This window comes from Rutilus rutilus (assembly GCF_951802725.1).
Source record: "Rutilus rutilus genome assembly, chromosome: 5".
Classification (NCBI taxonomy): Eukaryota; Metazoa; Chordata; class Actinopteri; order Cypriniformes; family Leuciscidae; genus Rutilus; species Rutilus rutilus.
Genome location: NC_140213.1, coordinates 28915419 through 28941365, shown reverse-complemented (window position 1 = coordinate 28941365; position 25947 = coordinate 28915419). Strand labels below are relative to the sequence as shown.

The 25947-nt window shown below is 35.7% G+C and overlaps 1 protein-coding gene across 1 annotated transcript in view; it reads left to right on the top strand.

Moving 5' to 3' along the window:
• Positions 1-24006, top strand: part of relt (RELT TNF receptor) — a 36900-nt gene extending 12894 nt beyond the window's left edge. Inside the window, exons 2-11 of the mRNA XM_084409419.1 lie at positions 1014-1088; positions 4138-4230; positions 5942-6126; positions 6312-6364; positions 9182-9436; positions 15189-15269; positions 15349-15427; positions 19389-19625; positions 20877-21048; positions 23351-24006. Of these exons, the coding sequence (XP_084265545.1) occupies positions 1047-1088; positions 4138-4230; positions 5942-6126; positions 6312-6364; positions 9182-9436; positions 15189-15269; positions 15349-15427; positions 19389-19625; positions 20877-21048; positions 23351-23362 (1209 nt within the window). The 5' untranslated portion in view covers positions 1014-1046 and the 3' untranslated portion in view covers positions 23363-24006. The remainder of the gene's footprint in view (positions 1-1013; positions 1089-4137; positions 4231-5941; positions 6127-6311; positions 6365-9181; positions 9437-15188; positions 15270-15348; positions 15428-19388; positions 19626-20876; positions 21049-23350) is intronic.
• Positions 24007-25947: the final 1941 nt, after the last annotated feature.

Sequence of the window (25947 nt, the reverse complement as noted above, 5' to 3'; positions counted from 1 at the left end):
GATGAAGATGATTTTAGCAATGTTTAAATGGTTGTTTAAATTTTTCATAAAGTTATTCTTATCTTATTGTTTTTTTGTTCTTTTTTTGCTTTTCTTTACAACAAATTAGTAGAAAAGAATGTCTTATCTTGCACAATTTAGCTTTTCATGTACATTTGTCTTGTTTTTAATGTCTTTGCACTGTTTGTAAAAAGCAGGGCTCAATGTACTGTGTTAATATGAAGGAATTGATTTTTCACAGATCTTTTACACATATTTTGAATTATGCATTGTGTTGTGTTTTAGGGGTAAATGAAATGTCCATAAACTTAATGTCCTGCAAGAAAATAACCAGTGCCTTTTCTGTTTTTTAACAGATATTTTTCTTACAGTACATAATTAATGAAATGAAATGAATGTGGAGAACAGCTTGGTGTCGATCACATTTTGAGACCTTGTTGAGATCTCTTTTTAAACTCTAGAGAAGACATGGGAGATTATTGTTATTTTCCTTTGAAACAGAGATGCAAGCGACTTGAGTCTCCATTTGATTTCCAGTTAATGTCATTTAAGGAGAGGAGGGTCTGAGAACCACCGCTGGCATTTCATGGTCTGGTCTAGATCTTGATGTTTGTATGAGAGTTTAGCCTTTTTGAGTGATCTAAAAACAGTGATGATATAGTTCAGTGTGTCTACATGACCTTCTCATCAGAGAATAATTTTTTCTCTTTTGCTCCAGTAGATCCAGTAAGTAGTTTCTGGCCTGACTGAGCATATTTGATCCAAAAATAGGCCAAGAAAAGCAGTGCTGCCCCAAACCACAGGCCTGCTTTAGTTTAGCTGACTATTTATATCCCGCTTTAGCTTATAGATCACTTCTGTACGCATACAAACCCATTATGTGTCCATCACAAGAGAGCCTAAGTGCTGTTTACCTGTCCCCGCATTGTGAGGTTTTGGTGGTTTTTGCTGACGCTGATGATTCTATGTTTGCTGCGTGTGTCATTGAGTTCCTGTCATGTGTTTTTTTTCAGATTACATGAATATAGAAGAATATTTTGAAGAAGATGAAGAACCACCTTTACTGCTCTGCCCCTGTCTGTCTGATTGTAAGTATGATCATTAATATGACGCTGTGTGTGTGTGTGTGTGTGTGTGTGTGTGTGTGTGTGTGTGATTACTGCAGTCTGCTTAAGTTGACAGTGATGAATGAGGACTATTAAAGTGAGGTTTCTCTCAGAACACTTTGTCTCTTCTCACACTTCTCTGAATGTTCCTTCCTTCACTGCACAGAGAACCTGCAGTGTAGCCAATAAAGAACATCCCATTCTGTACTACAGTATACTATAAATGGCTACACTATACTATACTACAACAAGACAATTCACTACTGGCAAACCCAGTGTTTTTCATGCACTGGTCAATTTTGAGATGTTGGACTATTTCAAACTAGTGGAAAGAAAACATCCTACATATACATTTAAGTGTTTGTTTTATTACACTATATCTATTTGCATCTGTAGATTTAACTTACAAATACATATCTTTAAAAGCCATGAGTTTTTTTCTCTCGCTGAACCAGAAATCTTAACTTCAGCAACTTTACATACACCACACTTTACAGATATATTCCTATTTATATTCTGAAGTTTTTTGCAGATGGGTTTGTTCATATACAGTACCATTCGACTGATTTATATAACTTTTTTTTCTTTCTGGTTGTTGACTGTATTTTCTTATTTATAGAGTAAGAGATTACCATCTCTGTAGAAACCTTTAACTAATATGAAGAAAAAAAAAATGGATCTGGCTAATGTTAACATTTATGTTCTGGAAATGTATGCAAATTTGTGTTCCTTTAATCAGATTATTTGCATATGTACATGTGTATTACAAAACATATATATAGTAGGTCCTTTGAGTAATCAACTGGTGTAAGTATGGTGATATATGTTAATATTTACCCTATTCACCTGTACTGTCTTGCCTCAAACTACACTTTACTAATGGCGCTTTTCCACTGCATGGTACGGTACGGCTCGGTTCGGTACGGCACGCTTTGGCGCTTTTCCACTGCATGGTACGGTACGGCTCGGTTCGGTACGGCTCACTTATGGCGCATTTCCACTGCATGGTACGGTACGGTACGGCTCGCTTTAAATGGTACCACCTCTGTTGAGGTTCCAAGCGTACCGTACCGGTACTAAAATGTGACGTGAAAACACTGAAGATCACTGATTGGTCAGACAGAATCGTCACTACCAGTGTCATTGTATTTGCGACACGAGACCATGCACGAGACAAACCCGCTAGATTTAAATAGCCAGTAGACAACAGCCAACGCAGTAGTTTCTTGCAGTTAAAAAGTTTCTTGCAAACTGTTGTTTCTTGCAGTCAGGGGCGGCGCCGGATAATTTTTAATGCATGTGCTGAGGGCACACACACACATATGTGTGTATATATATATAAAATATTATTATTATTATTATTATTATTATTAATAAATGAGCAAAACTTGAACACAAAATATTTAATATTCAATTATTTTAATGATCACAATTAAAGTTTTAATTTTATTAAATTGAACAAGCGCAAAATTCAGCATTCAATCAAATATTCAAAAAGACTTAATAATAATGTTATTTCTCTCTATAGGCGCGTTTACTACGAATATGGCGATCGTCAACTTCATCTTTGCCAGACACTGACAGAAAACACTATTTTATAAATAAAAATCATGTGCACGCGTCCCCGGATTTACAAATGCACATCTTGCTTGTTGCACGCACATTATGTCGAAATAACGAGATATTATGTTGAAATAACATTATTATTAAGTCTTTTTGAATATTTGATTTAATGCTGAATTTTGCGCTTGTTCAATTTAATAAAATTAGGCCTATAGCCTATATATATAGCCTACTATTAATAAATGAGCAAAACTTGGCCACAAAATATTTAATATTCAATTATTTTAATGATCACAATTAGTTTTAAGTTAAAACGTTTTAATTTTATTAAAACGCGTGCACTGATTTTTATTTATAAAATAGTGTTTTCTGTCAGTGTCTGTGCATGGCAAAGATGAAGTTGACGATCGCCATATTCGTAGTAAACGCGCCTATAGAGAGAAATGCACATAATGGATTACATAAGAGAGTAGCCTATTTATTTTTGTTTTGAATTATTTCGTTTAAAGACATTTCAAGCTTTGTGTATTTGAGGATGTGATGCGCTCCAGTTAACGTACAATGCAAGTGACCGCTCGGGGGCCTCAATGATTCAATTGTCTATTGAAAAAATTGTTAAAATTAAGATACAATTTATACAAAACGAAATTCACTTTAAAGAAAGGTTTTCTACAAAACAAAACTTAATGAAGTGGTCAAAATGATGTCTGACTCGCTCCATGTCTCTCTACTCATGCTGTTCACTTTTCATAATCAACATAGGCAGATGGAAAAAAATAACATAACATTAACTAAATGCGCGTTTTTAATGGCAGTAGGCTATAGTTTAAAACAGTATATTAGGCCTAGACTCTCTATTTGTAAAGATTCAAGTTCACGGATAATTGTGCGTGCATTTATTTACCATTATGATACTAAAATCATAACAAAGTAGGCTATGCTATGTACAAAAAAATCAGCCCAGAATATGAACGCAACGTTTAATTACACGTTAAGAATGTTCCTTCCATATAGTAAACCATTATAAGAACATTTAATTTAATTTAAAAACATCCACATGCCGAGAATCAAGAGCACTATCCCCTGTGTTGTGCGTTTGAAATGTGGCGCGTTTACGATGATGTCATGGCAGTAGAGGCGGCAACTATAACGATCAGTCCCTCCCAGTTTGAAGCGGTACTAACTGCAATGGAAAAGCAACCGAGCTAAAGCGAACCGAACCGTGCCGTACCGAGTCGAGTCGTACCACGCAGTGGAAAAGCAAAGCGAGCCGAACCGTTCCGCGCCGAGTCGAACCGTACCGAGCCGAACCGTGCCGTACCATGCAGTGGAAAAGCGCCATAATCCTGTATTTTACCTGCTTTGTAATACTCATATTCTTGCAACAGTTAGTTCTGGTTTGATTCTCACAGGTAGGTTTGTTTGTGTGTTTTTAACACTGATTGTTCGCGTTTGTGTCTCTCTGTAGCTGCTGGAGTTATGGGGGACATTAGCGGCGAAGTGTCAGTGGGAGGACCGGTGTGTGTGTCCACTCTGTCCAGCCGGGCAGGAGCCCACCACGGTGAGAGATAACAACTCCAAAACACACACACACACACACGATTTATTAGCTGTTTTCCTCATGGGGACCAAAAAGTGTCTCAACAAGGACAAGGATTTCAGAAATTGCCATCTCTGTGGGATAATTTTGTCCTCATAATGTACCAGGCCTCACACACACACACACTCAAAACTCAACACAAACGCACACAAACTGTCCCTGTCGCAGTATGTCTTCTGACCACAGAACCTAAAATGTTTTGTGGGTAAATCTCATGTAAATATGTCCAGGTAACATTTCACCAAAAAATCTAAAGAAAATAAAAAGGAATTTATATTTTGCATAAATATATTTAGAAATGATTTGCATTGTGTTGTGTTATTTTCATGACAAGCACATTTCCAAACAAATTATCCATGAAACATTTTACTTGTATTTATTTATTCAGTTGTTTAAATACTTACAATTATTCTTAAAGGGGTGGTATAATGACCTTTTCACAAGATGTAAAATAAGTCTTTGAAGTCCCCAGAGTGTGTGTGTGAAGGTTTAGCTCAAAATACCCTGCACAGATATTTTTATATAGCATGTTAAAATTGTCACTTTTTGAGGGTTAACAAAAACACACCATTTTTGTGTCTGTCCCTTTAAATGCAAATGAGCTGCTGCTCCAGGCAGAGGGTGGAGCTACAACAGCTAGTGTCCTTTTACCTCATACACACATGCACTGAAAATTTCAACAACTTTTAGCCTTTTATGTTCAAACCGAAGTCAGAAAGATGGAGAGACTTATGAAGAAGTGACAACATGTAGAAAACATTTCTGAATGGCTAGTTGGTGAATTTATTTAGCTTATGTGTAGTTATCTTCTTGTCATTGATTAGCATATTCTGTCTTGATAATCTATAAATCGTGTTCAGGGGGCGGGTTTATGTCAATTTTAGGGTTAGTGATGTCACTAACCCAGGAGGAATGTCCTGTAGGGCATACCAGCTGTTTGTTGAAGTCCTTAAATAGCTATTTCTTTCAAAGAAAATATCTCCCTTTGCTTTGAACTTTGAGCATTGTAACTTTGCAGATGCTGTATATGCTCAAACAGCAACATTACACACTAACTAAAGTTAGAAAAGTGAAATCATATTCAACCACCCGGCCCTTTAAGATTCTCAGTACTGCAGTACAGTTATTATTATTTTATAATAATGTCAAAGCAGCATAAATTATATAAAACTTATATTTAAACAGTATTTTCATATTAGAAATAAGGTTTCATTTCTTAAAATTAGTTAACTACATCAGTTAACATGAACTAACAATGAAAAATATTTCTAAAGCATTTACTAATCTTAGTTAATGTTAATCTCAACATTTACTAATACATGATTAAAACCAAAAGTTCTATCTGTTAACATTAGTTAATGAACCTGAACTAACACAAACTAACAAGGAACAGTTGTATTTTCATTAACTAATTTGAACAAAGATGAATAAATACTGTGACTAATGTATTGCTCAGTGTTAGGTAATATGAATGCATTAACTAACCTAGGAACTGGAAAGTGTTACCTAGAAATGCATATATATATATATATATATATATATATGAATAAAAAAAAAGCTTCATTTATTAATCTTCTCTAATTTAACACCACTCTTTGAGAGACATAACAGTTTGTTCTTTCACACAATTCGTGATTATATCATCTGAGTGATGTTTATTTGTTTCTTTAAGGCTTGTGGGGAAGTTGAGGGTCCTGGTGAGGCCGGATTGTGCCGGACTTGCCCAGCAGGCACCTTCTCTGATAACCGTGACCCTGAGCCGTGCCGCCCACATATCTCCTGCAGTGGACTCAACCGCTGGATCACCACCGCACCGACCTCACACTCTGACGCCGTGTGTGGAGGATGCCTTCCCGGGTAAAGAACAAAACAATATTTATTCTTTTATTATTATTTTATCCTTTTGATTCCAGTCATTGTCTTCATCATTGCGTCACTTTGGTGTCCTAGCAGATGTGTTTTCATAGGCTCACAATGTTCCCAAAACTGAATTAAAGGGAAAGTGTAGAGTGGGCGTATTTATGAACTGAAATATTTTTCAGGTTTCACCCTGCTGCTAAACGGAAGTCCTCCACCCTCCACGCCTGCGTCAGGGGTAAGTGTTTAGCTTTTCATACATCAACTTTTAATCATTTTACAAACAAAAAGTACAAAGAAGAAAAATGTTCGATACATTTTTGCATTGAATAGTATTAAAATCAAAATAAACAATTCTTCTGCAAAGTAATATGGAGCATTAGGCTAGCTATGTATAAGCAGTTCATGGTAGAAATACTGGCTATTTTACAATTACTTCAAATGCGAATCGTGTCCACGAATTAAAATTCATTCTCATGACTCTCATGAATTTGTTCCTTCGTTTTAGTAAATCGTGGCCATGTTGTACTAATTAGTTCCCTTAGTGTTTTCAATTAACTAAAACAATGTATTTACTACAAATATTTAAAAAAAATTACAACATGGCCATGATTTACTAAATTGGGGGAATGAATTTATAAAACGAGGGAATGAATTCTTAATTTGTTGTCACGATATATATATATATATATATATATATACACTTGATTTAGAGTACGTTTACACGACAACGATGTACAAAAAACAGAATGTTTTTCCTTTGCTTTTTTCACGTACAGACGACAACATTGTCAAAATGATTCCCATTAACACGGATTTGCAAAAACGAATGAATAAAAATGCTGTGCCAGGTCTGTGGTTGGCGATGTCACTGTGTAAATTTACACTACGCACATAGTATAGCTGAACACGCAATATGCGCATGACGTCAGCGTTTTCACAAATTGTCTTTTTTGTTGTTTACATGGAGACGATAAAGGTACCGTTTTCAAAAACGTGCACTTTGAAACCCGTTTTCAAAAGTTTGCGTTTTCAGGCCCCCCAAAACGTGTTGTCGTGTAAATGAGCGGTATAAGTTTTCCATTTTTAGTTGAAAAAAAGTGTTGTGTAAACGGCCTCTTAGTAAAACGAGGGAATGAATTCTTGATTCGTGGCCGCATGTCGTGTGGAGCTCCGTAAATTTGAATGAATGAAAAAATAAATACATAAATAATTACCATTATCCTTAATAGTAAATCTTATTTGATTCTCATTACTGTAATAAAGTCATTCTTATTTTTAAAATAAATAGCATAAATAATATAATATACAGTTTTTTACAATCGCTATGACAGATTTTTCAATACATTTAACAAGTTTCCTAAACTCTTAACGCACCAACACACCTAAAACACACAATTGGCAAAACGGTTAATTTCATGCTCAAAATCACACATTATAAACTAAACTGCAAAACTAATTTTCAAAATACAATAATACACTAACACAATACACTATGTCTACCAAAACATTAACACATGTTCTCTTCCACCAGGAACATATAGTCAATCATAGCACAATGTCATAAAAAACACTAACATCAGATGGAATTACAGAAACTGCATTACTTTATATGTGTCAGGTCTGCCCTTATACAACAGACATATTATTCTATAGGTATATTATACTATATCTATTATATCTATAGATATTGTATTGATCATAGATTGTGTTTTGCACTGCAGTTTCTTTTGAAGTCTCTCTACATTTTTGTTTTGTTTGTAATGTAAATGCATTTTGTTGTTGTTTTTTTGCAGCAGAAATTCAATACAACAAAATAAATGACCCTTCTTAGAGTAGCTTTATGGAATGTATGGTTTATGAGAAAAAGAAGACAGAATTACTGCTGTAACGGCTTTATTTGCAACAGGACATTTCTGCAAGATAACAAAAATATGCAATATAGCTGCCATTTACAGTATTACTGTATGTGAAAATACAAAATATACAAACAGAAAAGGTCATCTTCTAATCTGCCCGGTCTTCTGCATTTGTCCACATGTTCTCATCCACATCACACCTGATATCTTCCCTGGCAAGGTATCTTGGGAAGAATCTTTTACAGTAACATGCCTTATCCACCCCTGGCAGTGTTCAGCTGTGATGTCTTGGTATACAGCATCTTTTGCATACAGGAGGGACATTTGGTCCTGTGGACTATGGTCAAAAACCTTTCATCTCCAGGCTGAGAAAACTCCTCAATGGGGTTGAGGAAAGGGAAGTAAGGGGCAAGGAAAATGGTCATCATCCTCTGATGGGCGTCAAACCAGGCTGTGACTAGACGGGAATGGTGGAATGCCACATTGTCCCATATTTGCATAACTTCAATCAGCTGTTTCTCACTAGCAATGGAATGATGTGAAAATACAAAATATACGAACAGAAAAAGCAGAAGAATAAAAAAAATAAAAAGATCTTCTAATTATTTGCATAATTCAATCAGCTGTTTCTCAGTAAGAACAGAATAAAATACAGGGGATATATTTGTGTTTCAATTCACAATATAAGCAGCTGTTTACTTTGACTTTAGCATGTAAGGTTAGGTTTAGAACATGGTGTTATCTGTTCTGACATACAGTGTTACAGCATTGGTAAATTTGGCAGTAAAAATCCATTGTTTTGGTCTTGTTTGAGCTTGTGTGTAAAAGAAGTTCAAGCATTTTAAATTTGTGTTAATTGTATGCATTTTGTGTTAAAGCAACAAGAAATGTGTTAATAGTATAGCTTACACAGACGGATGTAGTGCTAACTGTGTTAAGAGTTTTGGAAAATTGTTAAATGTATTGAAAAATCTGTCATAGCAATCGTAAAAAACTGTAATACATATAATACAATTTAAACAGTATATATAGTTTAAATTTAATATGTATTATATGTTTTATGTTATTTATGCTATTTAGTTTAAAAATAGGAATGACTTTATTACAGTAATATATATATATATACTCATCCAATCAGAATTCAGAGGTAGAATCGTCTTATTAGTAATTAATAAGATAATGTGTTCTATGTACAGAGCCATACAGCCGGCGGAGACGTAACGTTGTTAGGAGCACCCCTAGCAGGTCTGGAGTGGGAGGTGCAAACTCCACCAACGTTCAAAATCCCGAGGAGAAGAGCACGGAGTATGCTGTGTTTGCACTAGTGCCCATCTTCTGCGTGATGGGCCTGCTGGGAATTCTCATCTGCAACCTGCTCAAGAAGAAGGGCTACCGCTGCAACGCAGAGAAAGAGGGCATTGACGCAGAAGCTGCCACTCCGCAGAAAGAAGGTACAATACACACTCACGCACACGTGTCCATACACAACAAAGGAAACACTTATTAGATCACTATGCGTGTCCATAAAGATGTGCTTTTAGAAAGATCTAAGTAATTAAGAAGATTACATCTAAAGTTTGGGATCAGTTTGAAAGAAATGAATACTTCCATTCAGCATAGATGCATTAAATTGATCAAAAGTGACCAAAAAATACATTTATGATGTTTTTTCAAATAAATACTGTACTTTTGAACTTTCTATTCATCAAAGAATCCTGAAAAACATCATCGCAACTGTTTTCAACATTGATAATAATAAGAAATGTTTCTTCAGCAGCAAATCAGCATATTAGAATGATTTCTGAAGGATCATGTGACACTGAAGAGCTTTACCATCACAGGAATATATTATGTTTTAAAATATACACAAATAGAAAAGTTATTGGAAATTGTTTCACAGTATTTCAGTTTTTTCTGTATTTTTGATCAAATAAATGATTGCCTTATTGAACATAAGATACTTCTTTTAGAGACATTAAAAAATCTTACTGACCCCAAACTTTTCAGCTGTACTTCAGAATGAGGCATATTCTGATCAGACCAAAAAGAGTCATAATTTAGTATTTTATGATCATGTTCCACCGTTTTTGACTTTTATTTTTATACTGTATTGGCCTTTTGGATGGCCAAGTATTCAAATGCATTCATTTGATGTCAGAAAGTTGTGGAAGTTTAGAACGAGGTGTTTTTGCGGTTCTGTTCCAGTAAATGCTCTTTCTGGACTGTGAAGGATGTTTTGAGTTCTCAACTTGCTTTTTATCTCATGTTTGATATTAACTCTTTAAATAAACCTTATAAATAAAACTCCCTGAAAGTCAAGTATACAAAAGAGTCAAGCATACACCCATATTAATGATGCAAACATCTTTATATGCAGCTGCTATCACCTTACCTGAGTTTGATTTAAAAAATGAGTAGCAACAAAGGCCAATTGTAACACTAAAACCACCTCCTAAATAAAATCACTGTACAAAATAAGATCACACTGTTTTCAAATCCTTTGTATGCATGTGAATCAGTGGGTGGAGCCGCAGCTGTTGTGATGAGATCAGGGCTTCATCTACAATAACGCTTGCATATTATAATTCAGGTTCTGCCTGTAAAGCAGGAACGTTTTCAGGAACGGAGTAAATAATGCAATAATCACATCATGTTTTACAGCTGAATAAGCAGAGCAGCAGAGCTGGATTTGGAGTTTTGCTCAGGATGTCAGTGGCCTATTTTTTGTGTTTAGAAGAAAAAAGTAGAAAAAGGAAGTTAATTATATAAACCACAAAAAGCTGTGCATGATGGTTAAAGGCTGATGTTAAAGTCCAGAAGTTGCGATAGATTTTTCTCCCCTGTTGTGACGTATATCCGTGTGAAACGACTTCTCAAACAAGAACTAATGTAGGGCGGGACTTGATTTTGTCCATGGGGAATTGATTGGATGGTTGGATGGTTGTGGTTTGCTATTGGTGGATCTCATGTGAGTGACAGGTTGTCCCGCCCTCACACCAGTAAACACATCATCAGAGAAGAGAGAGATGTCGCTGAACGAGGGAGGGGAAGTTATTTTGATTAAAGATTACAAGGCCACATGACTTTAACCGTCATAAGAATTGTCCATTTTGATTTCAAGATGACTTTAACCCGTCATGAAAAGTGTCATTTTATACATGAATGTGAGAGAATTATTGCTTTGTTAAATATCAGCTCAATCTGTATGATAAAAGACACTGATTTTTATGTGGTTTTTTTTGCTCATGCAAACTCTAGAATGTAGTGGGTGGTTGCCAAGGCGTTGCTATGTGGTTGCTAAAGCATTCTCTCCTTTCTTCATCTATCTTTGAGCAGCATGAGACTCCATCTGTATCTTCTTTCCTCAGATAAATAATTCAGTCTGTTCTCTGCTTGTAGATGCTCTCTAACTGCTGTCACTACACTGTTGACTAGTTCTGATGTGGTCAGTGCCGACTACATCTGATTCACGTTGACCTAAGCAAACACTCCCAGACCACCAAGAGAATCCTCTATTTGAAGTGTTTATATATACTTTAGAAGAAGAAAGTAGCCTATTGGGTGACATCATGGACTGTTTATGTAAGAAGCTTTGGGAACATGGTGCGTTGAAATATCACAAGAGGTGATTAATAATGAAAGTCTCGGCTCAATTGGAGTCTGAAAGCTTCTGTTGTATCAGTCTGGGTTTGGTCCAGGAATCGTAGAGCAGGTGACAACATCCAGATTAAAGAGGATGATAGAGGTCCCTGGGGTGTGATGGGCTCGAAATCACTTAACAAAGTGAAGATGTTTGCAGGCAGAATGCAGCATTCAATCTGCTGTTGATGTTCCCAGTCGATTTCTGACGGTGCATTCCCAGATTAAATGTCTTTTCTTGGCACTTATTATTGTTGCAGCAACGATTACATAAGCACTTTGCTTTCAAGAGCAAGAGAGCACTTCTACCTTGACTAGTATTTCAATACTTCAGACTGTAACGGTAATCTAATATAGCTATTACACATTTCAGCTGTGAGATGAATCAGCAAGAGCTCTAATAGATGTCTGAGCATTCGATGGTCAGCTTTGCTTTGTAAGAAAGGTCTGGTGCTGTATGTACTTAGAGGATGCAAGGGCACTATACTGATGATGTGTCCCGTACCCAATTGACCCGAAATGGTGCCCTTGCCAAGATTTACCTCCCACATAACTCAGAGAATCCCCACTAGTTGATTGTTTACCACTCCCAGCAACAAGGTAAATCTCGAAAAAGTGCTCACCACCCACTGGCACAAGAGACAGCTTCTAACATTATTGTCCTGTGTTTTTGATTTAGAGTTGATTTAGGCAATTTTCTGTTAGTATTATGCTTTTGTCATCGATGAGTCAGACTGCTGTTCTGAGATAAAACTATAAAGATGCATTACCCATGCATTAGAAAGTTCAAGCACCATAGGTGTACCAGTAGTACAATGGTGACAGAGCTAAAAAGAGCCTTTTTATGGCTCTCAGCAAGTTTGAAACTAGATTGAAGCCATTAGATTATAAGACTGTTCTGTTCTGCAATACATACGTCAAGTTTAGCTGGTAATTTTGTTGTCTGCAGCAAATAGATAAACACAGAGATGGAATAACCTCAGAGCCTCACTAACTATCAGCTGTGGGCTAGAAAGCACACTGGTTGTTGTAGAATAGCACATTTATACAGTATAGCTATTACATATAATATATTTGTATACTGGGTATATATAATTAGAAACAAAAGATGATTTAAATTAGTAGGTTTGAGACCAGAAACTTGAAAATCACATGGTTTGGTGGTTTGTTTGATGTAATGGTCAGAATTTGTATATAATAAAACATATATAGTGAAAATGTACATATACATTACTGTTCAAAAGTTTGCGGTCAGTAAAATGTTTTTTTTTTTTTTTTATAAATTAATACTTTTATTCAGCAAGGATACATTAAATTGCTTTTGCATTTATTATGAAGCAGCACAACTGTTTTCAACATTGATAATAATAATACAAAATCTTAAGCAGCAAGTGAGCTATTAGAATTATTTCGAAAGGATCATGTGTCACTGAAGACTGGAGTAATGATGCTAAAAATGCAGCTTTTCCATCACAGGAATTACATTTGAAAATATATTACAATAAAAAAATAGTTATTTAAAAAATGATAATAATATTTCACAAAATCACTGTTTTTACTGTATTTTTGATCAAATAAATGAAGACTTGGTGCGCATAAGAGACTTCTTTCAAAAACGTTAGTTTACATCTTTTAATTTTATCGACCTCAAACACTTGAACGGTAGTGTATGATATTTGCAAATAAACCAATTTTATTCCAGACAAATGGAGAAATAAGTGGATATTAGCCATTTTACAATCACATGGATGTATGAGGTAAATTCTCCTCAAGTTTACACAGGTGTCCTAGCAGAGGAAACCTCACGTCAACACAATCCACTAACCACAAACAAACACAGTCACACAATACCGACTGTCTTCTTTTTCAACATTAGATCTATTGTTTTATCGTTTCAAACTGTACAGACTTCTTATTGTCAAATTCTTTCTTCTACATTTTTAAGTGTGACTGAAATGTTCTGGCACTTTCTGGAGCTTCAGTAGATGTGTATCATGAATATGATTCTAACAGTGATCAGAATAATAAAGCCACGCTTCTGCAGTGCTGACGGTTATTCTGGGTGAATATAGCAGAGTGCTGAGTGAGCTCTTCTTCGCAACGTCCCCAGCTGCCTTACTGTGGAACTCTGGGATATAGCCTGTTACCATAGAGACCACTGTTAACTGCACACTGTGCACAGTGAGCCTTCTGTATCCAATAGATTCACAATAGAGATGGAATTTGCAGAGTTTAGCATTAGCACGACGACATAAATGAATCCTTCTGTGTCTTCAATGACTCATGTTGAGTTGGCATGTTTCTATTCTAACTAACGTGGATGTAGCTAATGACGTCGGCTTCCCTAAACTGTTAAACTCTTTTAAAAATAGCACTTAATGACGAGGATGACATCATGACAATCCACAGAAGAGTTTTAAATAATGCTTGAGCTTAAAGTAATATTTGTTCACTGTGAATCTCACAAAACCGGTCAAGGCCATGTCACCATCTCACCAAAAGAAGGTTTTTGAAGCACATTTCCCCCCAAATTCTTAATACTGGAAAGTGGTGTTGTTTTAGTATTATTTATATAATTTTATTACTTGGCTTGGTTGAATTGTAATGTAGAATGTAGAATATCAAGAAATAACAGACCGCTGCTAAGTATAACACACCGTTGCCATGAAAAACAAAGCGTTGCTATGGACGCAGGATTCTAACCGTAGAGACGAAATGGACTATTTTCTTTAGCGGAAGCAATACAGTCGTTTTTAATTCAATAAACTCCTTTTTAAATCAATATTTCGTGTCAGATTATTGATTTATTTGGTGGGTAGCCATGTAATAAGCAAGATAATGTAGAGCGAGGCGGCTGTTATGGCGAATACAACCCCGACAGGCTGATCAGGACCCCCGACGCGAAGCGGACATAACATGTTATATGTTATCCGATAACAACCGCCTCGCTCTACATTATCCCTTACTTATAATATTTATCAATATTTTGAATCAGCTTTTTTTTTTTTATCATTTTGTTATGTGCTTTTGACATTTTACCTTTTTTTTTATTTGAGTTTTAGTCATTTTAGTACTTATGTCAATTAGTTGCTAAGGCACCATTCTCAAGTTTTTCATCTAACATTTATATGTATTTTATTTCAGCCTTATTTCAATTACCGAAAATGATTTGTAATAGTTTTAGTTTTAGTAAATGATAATGCTGTGAAGTATATTTAAATTGTAAAATATTTATGCAGTATTTGTTGTACTTAATTTTCATTTATGCTCATTTTAATAAAAATAAAAAATAAATTATTTGTGCTAGATATTTTTCATTACTATATCCCAGTTATAATTATACATTTTTTATATATATATTATTCTTAATTTTTTTTGTTAATTATAACAATATAATATTTTGGAAATTGGGGTGAAATTGGACTGTGGCATTTATTTATGCAATTCACCCAATTATGTCATTTTTTTTAGATTGGTTTCTAAATAAAAATATCCTGATATGAAATATAGCCCAAAAAGTGTTAAACTCTAAACTTTGCTCTCTCTCTCTCTCTCTCTCCTCAGCAAACCCTTGCCCATACATCATTGATGACCCCAATGAAGACACCATAAGCATTTTGGTGCGGCTCATCACAGAGAAGAAAGGTGTGTGATGTTTCTCGACACATTTAACTCACCCTTACATCACACTGTGAGTCTTATTGCATCTCAATGTGTGTTACAGAAAACGCTGCTGCGCTGGAAGAACTTCTGCAGGAATATGAGGACAAACAGATGGCCCTCAACAAGAGCTCATCCATCAAGTAAGAACACACACGCAAACGTACACATCTACACCGATGTCAAAAACTCACAAACAGCATGCAGAGTCCAAAATTAAATTAAAACGGAGAAAGTGCAAAATCCAGCTATTTTTTTTATTACACAATATATTTTTCTCCCTATAACAATGGGATTTGTAGCATATGAGCTATGAGAGGGATATGAGCATCATATATGACTCATGAAACGTTACTAGTATAACAAAAGCAAAGACCCATTGTGGTTTAGTTCCTCATGCCTTTGAGTCTTTTTTTTTTTTTTTTTTCGTATTTATTATTTTTATTAACAGTTTAAAAGTTATATTAACAGACACAAAAGCATAAAACAATCAGAACAACAAAAGGCGCATCAGCACACAAAAAAAAGAAAAAAAAAAGAAGGGTCTGGATTGCCTAGTCAGCAAATATATGCAAGATAATTGTTGAGAAAATAAACATAAATTACAATATTCACAATTGTTTTATAATTCAGTTAATTCACCACAGGAGAAGAGAATAAATGTTAAACTTCCAAAAGTTTCAAGAGAGGTCCCCATGTGGCTTCAAATCTTTTTTGTGAGCAGAACTCCCCAAAATGTAACTGTTCCATTTGGATAACATAAAGCATCTCATTTAACCATCTCCGGAAACAAGGGGCTTGTGAAGTTTTCCAATTGAGGAGTATTACTTTTTTGGCTGCAATCAAGCCTACCATTAGAGCATGCTGAAGAGTATGAGAGATAGTATCCTTTACACCAGAATAGCCAAAAATAGCCAGATTGTGGTCAGGTTGAATGTCAATTCCGTATGCCCTAGAAAATAATTCAAAAATGCTAGACCAAAAATCATACAATTTAGGGCAAAACCAAAATAAATGTGCCAATGTCCCCTCCGCCATCTTGCACCTATCACATTGAGAAGATATGGAGGGAAATATTTTGTTTAATCTAGTTTTGGAGTAGTGAATGCGGTGTATAACTTTAAACTGGATTAATTTATATCTCGAATTTACAGAACAGCTCTTTATTCTTGATAGGCCTTCTTCCCAGATCTCATCAGACACCTCATTGTTCAGTTCTGTAGACCAGCCTACTTTGAGCTGGTTGGCGCATATAGATGTTGTAAAAGCCCGAACAAAACAAGATACTAAATGTCTGGTTTCAGGATTAGAAGATAAAAGATTGTGAATAATATGGTTTTCGGGTTTATTTAAAAACTGTGAAATATTTTCCTTTACATAATTTCTAATTTGCAAATAACGGAAAAAGTGAGACTGTGGGAGTGCAAATTTACTTTTAAGTTGTGAAAAAGATGCAAATTGATCATCTATATAGAGATCTCCTATACAGCATAAACCCTTTCTCATACCTTTGAGTCTTTGCAAGGAATATTCCATATATCTTTCACCACAGGAAGTTCTGGAGAAGAATAAAAAGCTTTAGACATCCTAGATAAACTGTTTTATTCAGTATATGGTTTGTTTGTCTTTGAAGAGCCAGACGATTCTCACAATTCCATTTTATGGAAGTTTTTAAACTATGAAACGTACACCATTCAAAAGTTTGGGATCAGATTTTTGAAAAGAAATGAATATTAATATTTTTCCCACAAATATGCATTCAAATGGATAATAATAATGTTTCAAAAGATTTATATTCCAATTAAATGCTGTTCTTTTGTACTTTCTATTCATCAAAGAATCCTGAAAAAATTATTATCACGGTTTCCACACAAATATGAAGCAGCACTACTGTTTCAACACGATAATAAGAAATGTTTTGAATGGTAGTGTGTAGTGCATGAGATGATCACAGTTCACACTTGAATTATTGCATGAATCATCTCCAGCAATAATGAATTGTATTAATGGTCACTTCACTTGTGGACTGGAGTTCTGAGAGGAATTCCCAGTTGTGAAACAGGAAGCAGCTTTCCGTTAGCTCAGATATAGATTCAGCTCATTCTTGTAAACTCATTAATAAGGAAAAGGAATCAATGTAGTGTTAGAATAGCTGAGGGGGGAGTAATTAGTTGCACTGACAAACATATAAATCATCAAGAAGCAAGTGCTTGTTTATTTTCACACTGCAGCAGTGAGGTGAGGGTCCCATGCCCATACAATCAGATTTACATCATAGTTATGCATTTTACAATGTCAAACACATCGTAAGAGTCAGAGTTCACCTCTTTGGTGACCTCTCAGAAACCAGCACAGTGCCATCATCATCAGTGTCGGCTGAAATGACACTAGGTGCCGGGTGCTTAGTTCAAGAGATCCTTTAATTCCAGGCCCTTTTCTGCAAGCCAAGAGTGGTGCATTATACAGCTGTCATGAGCTCAGGGGACTCTGACATCATCACGGTGGAACTATGGAGGGGGTGGGGTGCTTTTCAAGACTCCATGAATGTATTTTGGTTTATGTGATTTCAGTGTCGGTGTGTCCAGAGTACGCTTGAATAAATTAGTATATTGTTTTGTACTTCAAGACTTATTTTAAGAACTGTTAGAATGCCAAGAATCAAGCTTCATTGGTATGATACAAGTGTTTACATTGCCAAAGCATTAATAAAAACTGCCATGATGCTAGGAATTTGCTATGTGATTGCTAAGATGCTGTTTAGGACATTGCTATATGGTTTTTGGGGTGTTCTGATTAGTTTAGGGTGTTGCTAATGTTGGATGTTTTTAAGTAGTTTTAGAGTGTTGCTTAGTAGTTTAGCGCATTGCTATGTCCTATGTGGTTGCTAAAGCCAAAAGTATACTTCAGCGGTCCGCACACTGTCCGCATGACGTAATTGTCCCAAATCGTAGTATGCTGAAATTAGTAGATACCCGGATGGTCTACTTTTTCCCGGTTAGAATCCGAAGTGCGGATCCGTGACGTGCACTCTTAACGGCTAATATTGCGCACAACCCATTGCGCGTTGGAAGAGGATCCAGTCGATTCCGATTCTAATCAGAACTACAAACACGAATAAAAAGTGTTTTAAAAAAAAAAAAAACTACAAACATGGCAGATGTGCGAGTCCAATGGTTAAGTTGAGAGGTTTTGATAAAGTGTGATTTTGAGTGATTAATTATCAGTATCTAACCTGACGAAAATATATTTATTCAATGTTATCCACATTATATTTAATCTGCAACAGCATTGTGAACTTTTGTAAAGATGCATTTGGAAATGCATCATCCAAATTGAGGAGAGTCTCCATGTTACTACTATATAGTTAGCTACTATATTTCTCTTCGAAATGGTAGGACATTAAATTAAATTGAATGTGGAGAATTTTAACTGAAGGATTCATAGGGCAGTTTAAACAGTGACAGGACGCACGTAACTAAGCGACAGAGCTGTCCGTTAAAGATGATGAAGTAGTCTGTCCCAAAGCTTGCCTCCTCTTCTGCTACACACTCAGAAGTATGTACTTACTCTTCACAAAAAGAGTACATACTTTTAGGGCGTAGTATAAGTAGGCGAATTGGGTCGCAGCATTTGTGTCCGCACGGACACAAGTGACTTGAGCGCTTGAAAACAGTCCACTAGATAGTGTGCACACGCCAAACGTGTCTTTCTGCACTTACGGCCAAAGGAGTATACTTTGAAAGGCTTGCACACTCAACTGTGCTCGAGGCGGAGCGAAATGCAGAAAATGAAGTATACCCAGGCTTTAAGGTGTTCTGATTAGTTTAGGGGGTTGCTAAGGTGTTCTGAGTGTTTTAGGGTGTTGCTATGTGGTTTCTAGGGTGTTGCTTAGAGAAGCAGCATGTTGAGCAGAGGTGATCATGCCAGTGTTACAAGCATGAATTTGGCTTGCAGCGTTTCCCAGTCCGGTCCCAGTACTTTTGAGAAAATTCCAAAAATATATATATATACTATAATACACACAATATGTATATAGATACAAATATACACACAATACTGATATCAGTTTGTAAGTGTCTTTCTCTCGGTCTGTTTTTTTGTCAGGTTTCCGGCTCTTCCTCATTTCTCCCAATTCCGTTCGTTGCCCCGGCTGTGTACCCACCAGCATCATTTGCACACTATAAACGGGCTGGCCCCTCGCTCCGGGCTCTGCTGTTCCCGCTGCAGTCAGAAGAAATGGCCTGAGCTGCTGCTGCCCGCCCTGGCACTGCCCGCCGATACGCACAAGAGCCCCACTAATGTGGTCAAGGCGCCGGAGGTCACCATCCTGTCTGTAGGAAGGTGAGAAAAAAATTGAATATAATAATGTGAATTCTGAGAAGAAAGGCCTTCATTTAATCCCAAATTTGTTGTTGTAACTGAAACATGAGAAATCTGTTTTTAGCTTTCTTTCTTTTGTTTTATTAAACATACAGAAGCTCTTTTCCAACACTTAGTGAACACTTTTAGACTTCCCATGTGAAGACCGTCCAAACATTTCCCAAAAAAACTTGTTTTGACCAATATCTATTGCATATGTGTTTCACAAATAAGGTAATCCCAGCAGTGTTATATCAGTACTGTTTATTATTATTATTATACTTTTTATTTATAGGCGCCTTACATGGCACTCAAGGACACCTTACAAACACAATAAAACAGTCAATATTAAACAAAATGATAATTTTGCATAAAAGTAATCACATAAAAGCCTGCCTAAAAAGATGGGTCTTAAGGCGAGATTTAATATATACTGTATGTTTATATAGTATTTATTAATATTTTTAATTAGCTTTTAATTATACTTTATTTTAATTTTCAGTTTCATAATCTTTGTTTGTTTTTGTAATTTATGTGCTTTTGTCAGATTTTGGCCCCCCCAAAACAAGATCATTTTAATTCATTATTGTGTTAGATCAGAAAAGCATTTAATAGACATTAAAGAAAAACTACATTTAGAAAATAATATTTTGATTCAACATCAAGCCTGAATTAATCAGCTGTTTAACTGAATCAGCAACATTTCAGTTTAAAAAAAAAAAAAATCTAAATCTAATATTTGTATTTTATTTTATAACTAAATGATTTTTAATGTTTTTAATTTAAGTTTTAGTTAACAATAATAACTGGATCCCAGAATGCATAGAAATTAGCTAAAATGTGAAATATTCAACCAATGTAGCCGAGTAAAGGGTTAATATTGGCAAAAAAAAAAAAAAATATTATTATTATAAAAATATATTATTTCACCAAATATTGATGTGTAGTGTGTAGTTGTATTTATTATTAGAAAATGGAGTTATTACCTTAGCACTTATTAACTTATGAGGTTCCATTTCACTTTGCATGCTGCCTTAGAAGGTAGCAGCCTATCTAGGCAGTAGATGGCACTAAGTTTGGAGCAGACCTATAAAACACAATGATTGAATGAATCAGTTGCGTTGGTTTGAGATGGTGATTCAGGTCTCATTCTCAGATACACACCCGGTTATGCTCACAGTGACGAATCAGGTGCACTCACTGACCTCTGTGTCACCCGTGTGTGAATGGCAGGTTCCAAGTTGCTCAGATCCCAGAAACGAAGTCAGCTTCCAAGGAAGTGACCCAACCGGAATCGAGCGATACCGACTCCGTGGACAGCGGCCACACCGAGCCCGCAGAAGAGCGCTCACTGCTGGGTGTGTCCTCTTCCTCTAACTCCTCTTCCTCAAAGTGCAGACAGGAGGTGAGTGACTAAACATGCGGAACCGGAATATTCATCCAAACATGTTTGTGTTTTTATAATAGTGCTTCTGGCTCGGTTTGTTTTTGAATTGTAGTTTCCTCTTCCTCTAATCTCTCATTATGGTCCTGACCTAAAGTTCATTGTCTAAAGCCATGCATAAAAATCCTCACAGGATGTCTGGTGCATTTGTCATCAGTAAATGAATGGGAAACACTCAAGTCACTTAGTCACAGCTGACTTGTCCGGGTCGGTGAACATCCCGACTGTAGACAGCCGCAATCTTTTAATAATAACTACAGTGCAGTTGCATTGAGGGGAGGTCAGTTTTTGTTACCTAACAATTTGCCCTCTTGCATAAGAATTTGTGGGGCGGTGGGCTAATGGCTTTACATTGACTATCAATAGCTCATGGGATTTACATAAATATCTCAAGGCTTCTCTTCACAATTCATCCTTACAGCTGCTCTTACACTTATTCAATTGCTTTTCATTTTTATAAAGTCACATGGTTCTGTTTTATTTAAACCTAGTTTTACTTTCTCTAATGTGATGTCATTATGGCCACAAGCTTGAATAGAGCTGCTGTTGAAGGTCAACATGGTTAGCATTGTTTGAAGTATTTAGATGTAACAACTCAAGTGCTTTGAATAAAACACATTTTAGTTACATTTATGTATTTGGTGAACATTGTAAGTGTACGTTTGATCAATTCATGCATTTCCTGGGAATCAATCCCATGACTTATAGTGTTGCTTGTACATTAAAGGGGTGGTTGATAATGATTTCACTTTTCTAACTTTAGTTAGTGTGTAATGTTGCTGTTTGAGCATAAACAACATCTGCAAAGTTACAACGCTCAAAGTTCAATGCAAAGGGAGATATTTTCTTTTAAAGAAATCGCTATTTAAGGACTACAACAAACGTCTGGTAGGGACTACACGACATTCCTCCCAAATTTACATAAACCCCGCCCCTGGAACACGATTTATAGATTATCAAGACAGAATATGCTAATCAATGACTAGAAGATAAGCTACATAAATTCATTAACTAACCATTCAGAAATGTCCTGTTGCATTCTACGTTGTTGTCACTTCTTCTTGAGTCTCTCCATCATTGTCTGACTCAGGTTTGAACATAAAACCCTTTTTGAAATTTCAGTGCATGTCTGTGTGAGTGCAAGCTGTTGAAGCTCCGCCCTCTGTGCCGGGAGCAGCAGCTCATTTGCATTTAAAGGGACAGACACAAAAAAACGTGCGTTTTGCTCAGCCTCAGAAAGTGACAATTGTAACACGCTATATAAAAATATCTGTGGGGTATTTTGAGCTAAAACTTCACACACACACTCTGGGGACATCAGAGACTTATTTTACATCTTGTGAAAAGGGCATTATACCAACCCTTTAATAGGCAATAACTAGATGCAAATTGTGTCTCAGTTGTAGTATTGATAATCACACCTTTCAAAAATTTAAACATAATTTTATATAAAATAAGTCTCTTTTACTCACCAATGCTGCATTTATTTGATCCAAAATACAGTACAAACAGTAATACTGTGAAATATTATTACAATATAGAAATGTGGAAATCTTTTTTAACATTATAAATGTCTTTATATATATAGTTATGTAGAAATGGAAATCGTTAGCCTCATAGCATAATTGCCTAAGTCATTTTTTGGCCAAATTGTCTATATCTGCCTAACTTTACTGTCCTACCACTGATGAAAAACTTGTCTTGTTTTCCAAAAACATTGAAATATGACTTAGGCAATTATGCTATGAGGCTAACGAAATGATTCAAATGATGTACTGTAAAAATACAGTTATATAATATAAAATATATATTTGTTAATGATAAATTAATAGAATATATATATATTTAAAAAAAAAAGATTACAGATTTGAAGATGTAATTGAGTTTGCATCAGTTGAAATTAGTTTTAGCATTAGTTTTTAACTTTTACAACACATTATATCTCATAATGTGGTCCATAGAGGGTTAGTGGTGTTTGTTTGGTGCTTCACGGGGGAATCCAGTGACGAACGCGAGGATCTGTTCTGGTTTTCAGCTGTCCTCCGCTCACCCTCTTTCCCTTTCCTCTCAGAGCTGAAGTCAGTTTTTCCACTGGTTCAGGTCATGCCAAGTCAATCAGGAGAAAATGATTTTGTCTAGTGCCCTCTGGTGGCTGGAACAGTGTTTGCAGTTGTGAACCAACAAATGTTTTTCTTTTGACAAATGTAGTCAGGATGTTACTAATATCTCACCACTTCTTTCATTCTCTCTCCCTCTTTCTCAGATAAACATATGAAAGGTTGGAGAAGGACATCCGCTGACAGGACGTGACCTTCGTGCAGATGACATCATCAGTAGGCGACCGATCAGGGCAGATATGTGGCGGTGATGTCAGTTCATCACCTCGAGGAGCCTTGAATTCAAGACCTTAGAAAACATTCGTATTTATTGCATAAGTCATAGAACTATTTTATTAAAATACAATAAGCTCGGTCTCTGCTCAGATGATAGGAGACTGAATGGCATTTACTCACAAGACACTAAAGATGTCTTAAGCGAAGCCTCTGCTCCCGATTGACTTCTCGCACAATCGAAAATAACACTCAGAACAATGAGGCACTAGAGAGACAGTCTCTCCAGTTAGAAAACATTAAGAAGTATTATGAGAAACTAGTTTGATTTACATCTGTACTTTTTATTATTATTATTATAATACATTTTTGTTCATTTTGTTACTGTAGTTTTGTCTTTTAGTATTTAAGATTTTAAATGAGTTGAATATGTACAGCCATGGTCAAAAGTTTGCAAACACCTTGTTTTTAAAAAAAATATTAAAACAAAACATGAAAAACATGCATACAACTGTCAATTTCTTATACATATATATTTTATGGTTTGATAAACATTACACCCGTATCTTATATATTCAAACAATAATGCAGGATATATACAAAAATATTTCTTTATTTAAGCAAAGAGGGCTTTGCTAATAGAGTGAATGTGTTTTTTTTATGTGATGTTTAAACTACATGACTTATGTACAGCAGCCCAAAACCATAAATATGTGAATGTCATTATATTAGATTACAGAGTTCAAATTAAATATAAACTTGTTCCATTAACAACTGTCGTGGGTGGGTGCTATAGAGTGCACGAATACGAAGTATGCAAGGAAAGTCTTTAAACTCTATAATCCACCGGATACAGGGCAGAAACACTGGGTAACCAGAAACCTTCAGCTCGTCAGCTTGATTGAACAGCTTTTAAAAAGCTTTTCTCTACAACAAGAAAGGAAAAAACAGCAAAATGAAGCAATACAATATGTCTTACAATATACCACATAAATGTGAGGACAGACAGCTGAGAAAATCTCTAAGCTAGGCTAAAAATAGATGTATTGCTCCTTTTAAAGGTATTATCATTAACATTTGTAGTGCCTCAGCTCAGACTAGCTGTCTGGTTCTTTGCTATTTAACAGTTAAAGATAGCATTAGTGCTTAACCTTTTGCATGTCAGATTGCTCGCTTTATCAAACGTGTTGGAAATTAGGCCACACACACTGTACACAAGTTTCAGGAGAGACAACCCCATTTTAAATGCTCGTTCTGTGTGTACGGAACACGACTCAATCCGGAAATTGCAATGATTGACAATGTTGTGACTATATGTTCTGGCGTCAGACAGCAACATAGTGTCGGCCCACATCTGGGCCGTGTGAAATCCAGTTGTACCAAATGTGGGCCGGATCTGGGCCGACATAATTTGCTGCCTGGAAGACATTTCAAAAATGTCTTTATGTTTATTATTTAGATCGTATAACTACTTTTTTAAAGATGTTTATCAGATGTTTTGTACAACACAGATGTTTTCCAAATAAAGCGCTCTTTAAATGGCATCTTGGAGACGCATGTGTGCTATCTGTATTTTGACCAAATTAATATTACAGTGACCGAAATGTCTTGCTGTTCTGTTATTTTAACCAAATAACCCTCAACAGAGATGGTTTTGTTTATGTTTGGAAGTCTACTTGAATGATCATATCATAAGCTCATAAGCAATCAAGTTTATGACGTTTTAAAGTGGGAAGGTGCGGGTCACAATTTGCTCCTGGTTTCAGTGTACATTTCTGATCATTGTGCTTTTAAAATATGGCATTAACAAATGGTTGTTTTGTTTGTTCCGTACACACTGCTTTGAATTTTTGTAAATGGGGTTGTCATTACCTGAATTTCTCGGGAGTAATAGCCTGTTCAACCGTGCCCGCTCACTTTTTTTTTCACAGTGGTGCGCTGGTTGGTTCCAGAAATATCCCATAGGGATTTAAAAAAAATCTTCTTTAAAGCATTAGAAACCAATAATCAATTAAGCCAACACGAAGTGAATAACATGACAAATTTTGATTTAAAGAAAAAAAAAAGGTACAAGACTGATGTGAAAACATACAATCCAATGATGCATGCATCAAATAAAAAATGATAGAGAAATATGAAACTACTCATTTACAAATGTTGATTATGGTAGCACTTTCCCCATGTAGCCTACATAGTAGGCCTATGTATTTTTTTATAGTTATTACAATAACCGGGTAATAACCTCTAACCTGAACCTACTGGAAAACATCAGTAATGTCGAGGTGTGAACGTAACCTTATATGTCAAGATCTTCCCACAGATTAATTCCCAAGATGTTCGTCACACAGATGTAGAGAAACAAGACGCTACAAGAGCTGTTGCATTGAAAGCTGAATAGTATTCATACTTCCATAGTATTTATTGATTTTTCCGTTGTAATTCAGATGAAGCAGTGACAGGCAAGGCTACTCAAGGGTATAGCATCACAGTTCTTTTACTGGCATTTACATGCACAGTTTATATAAAGTGA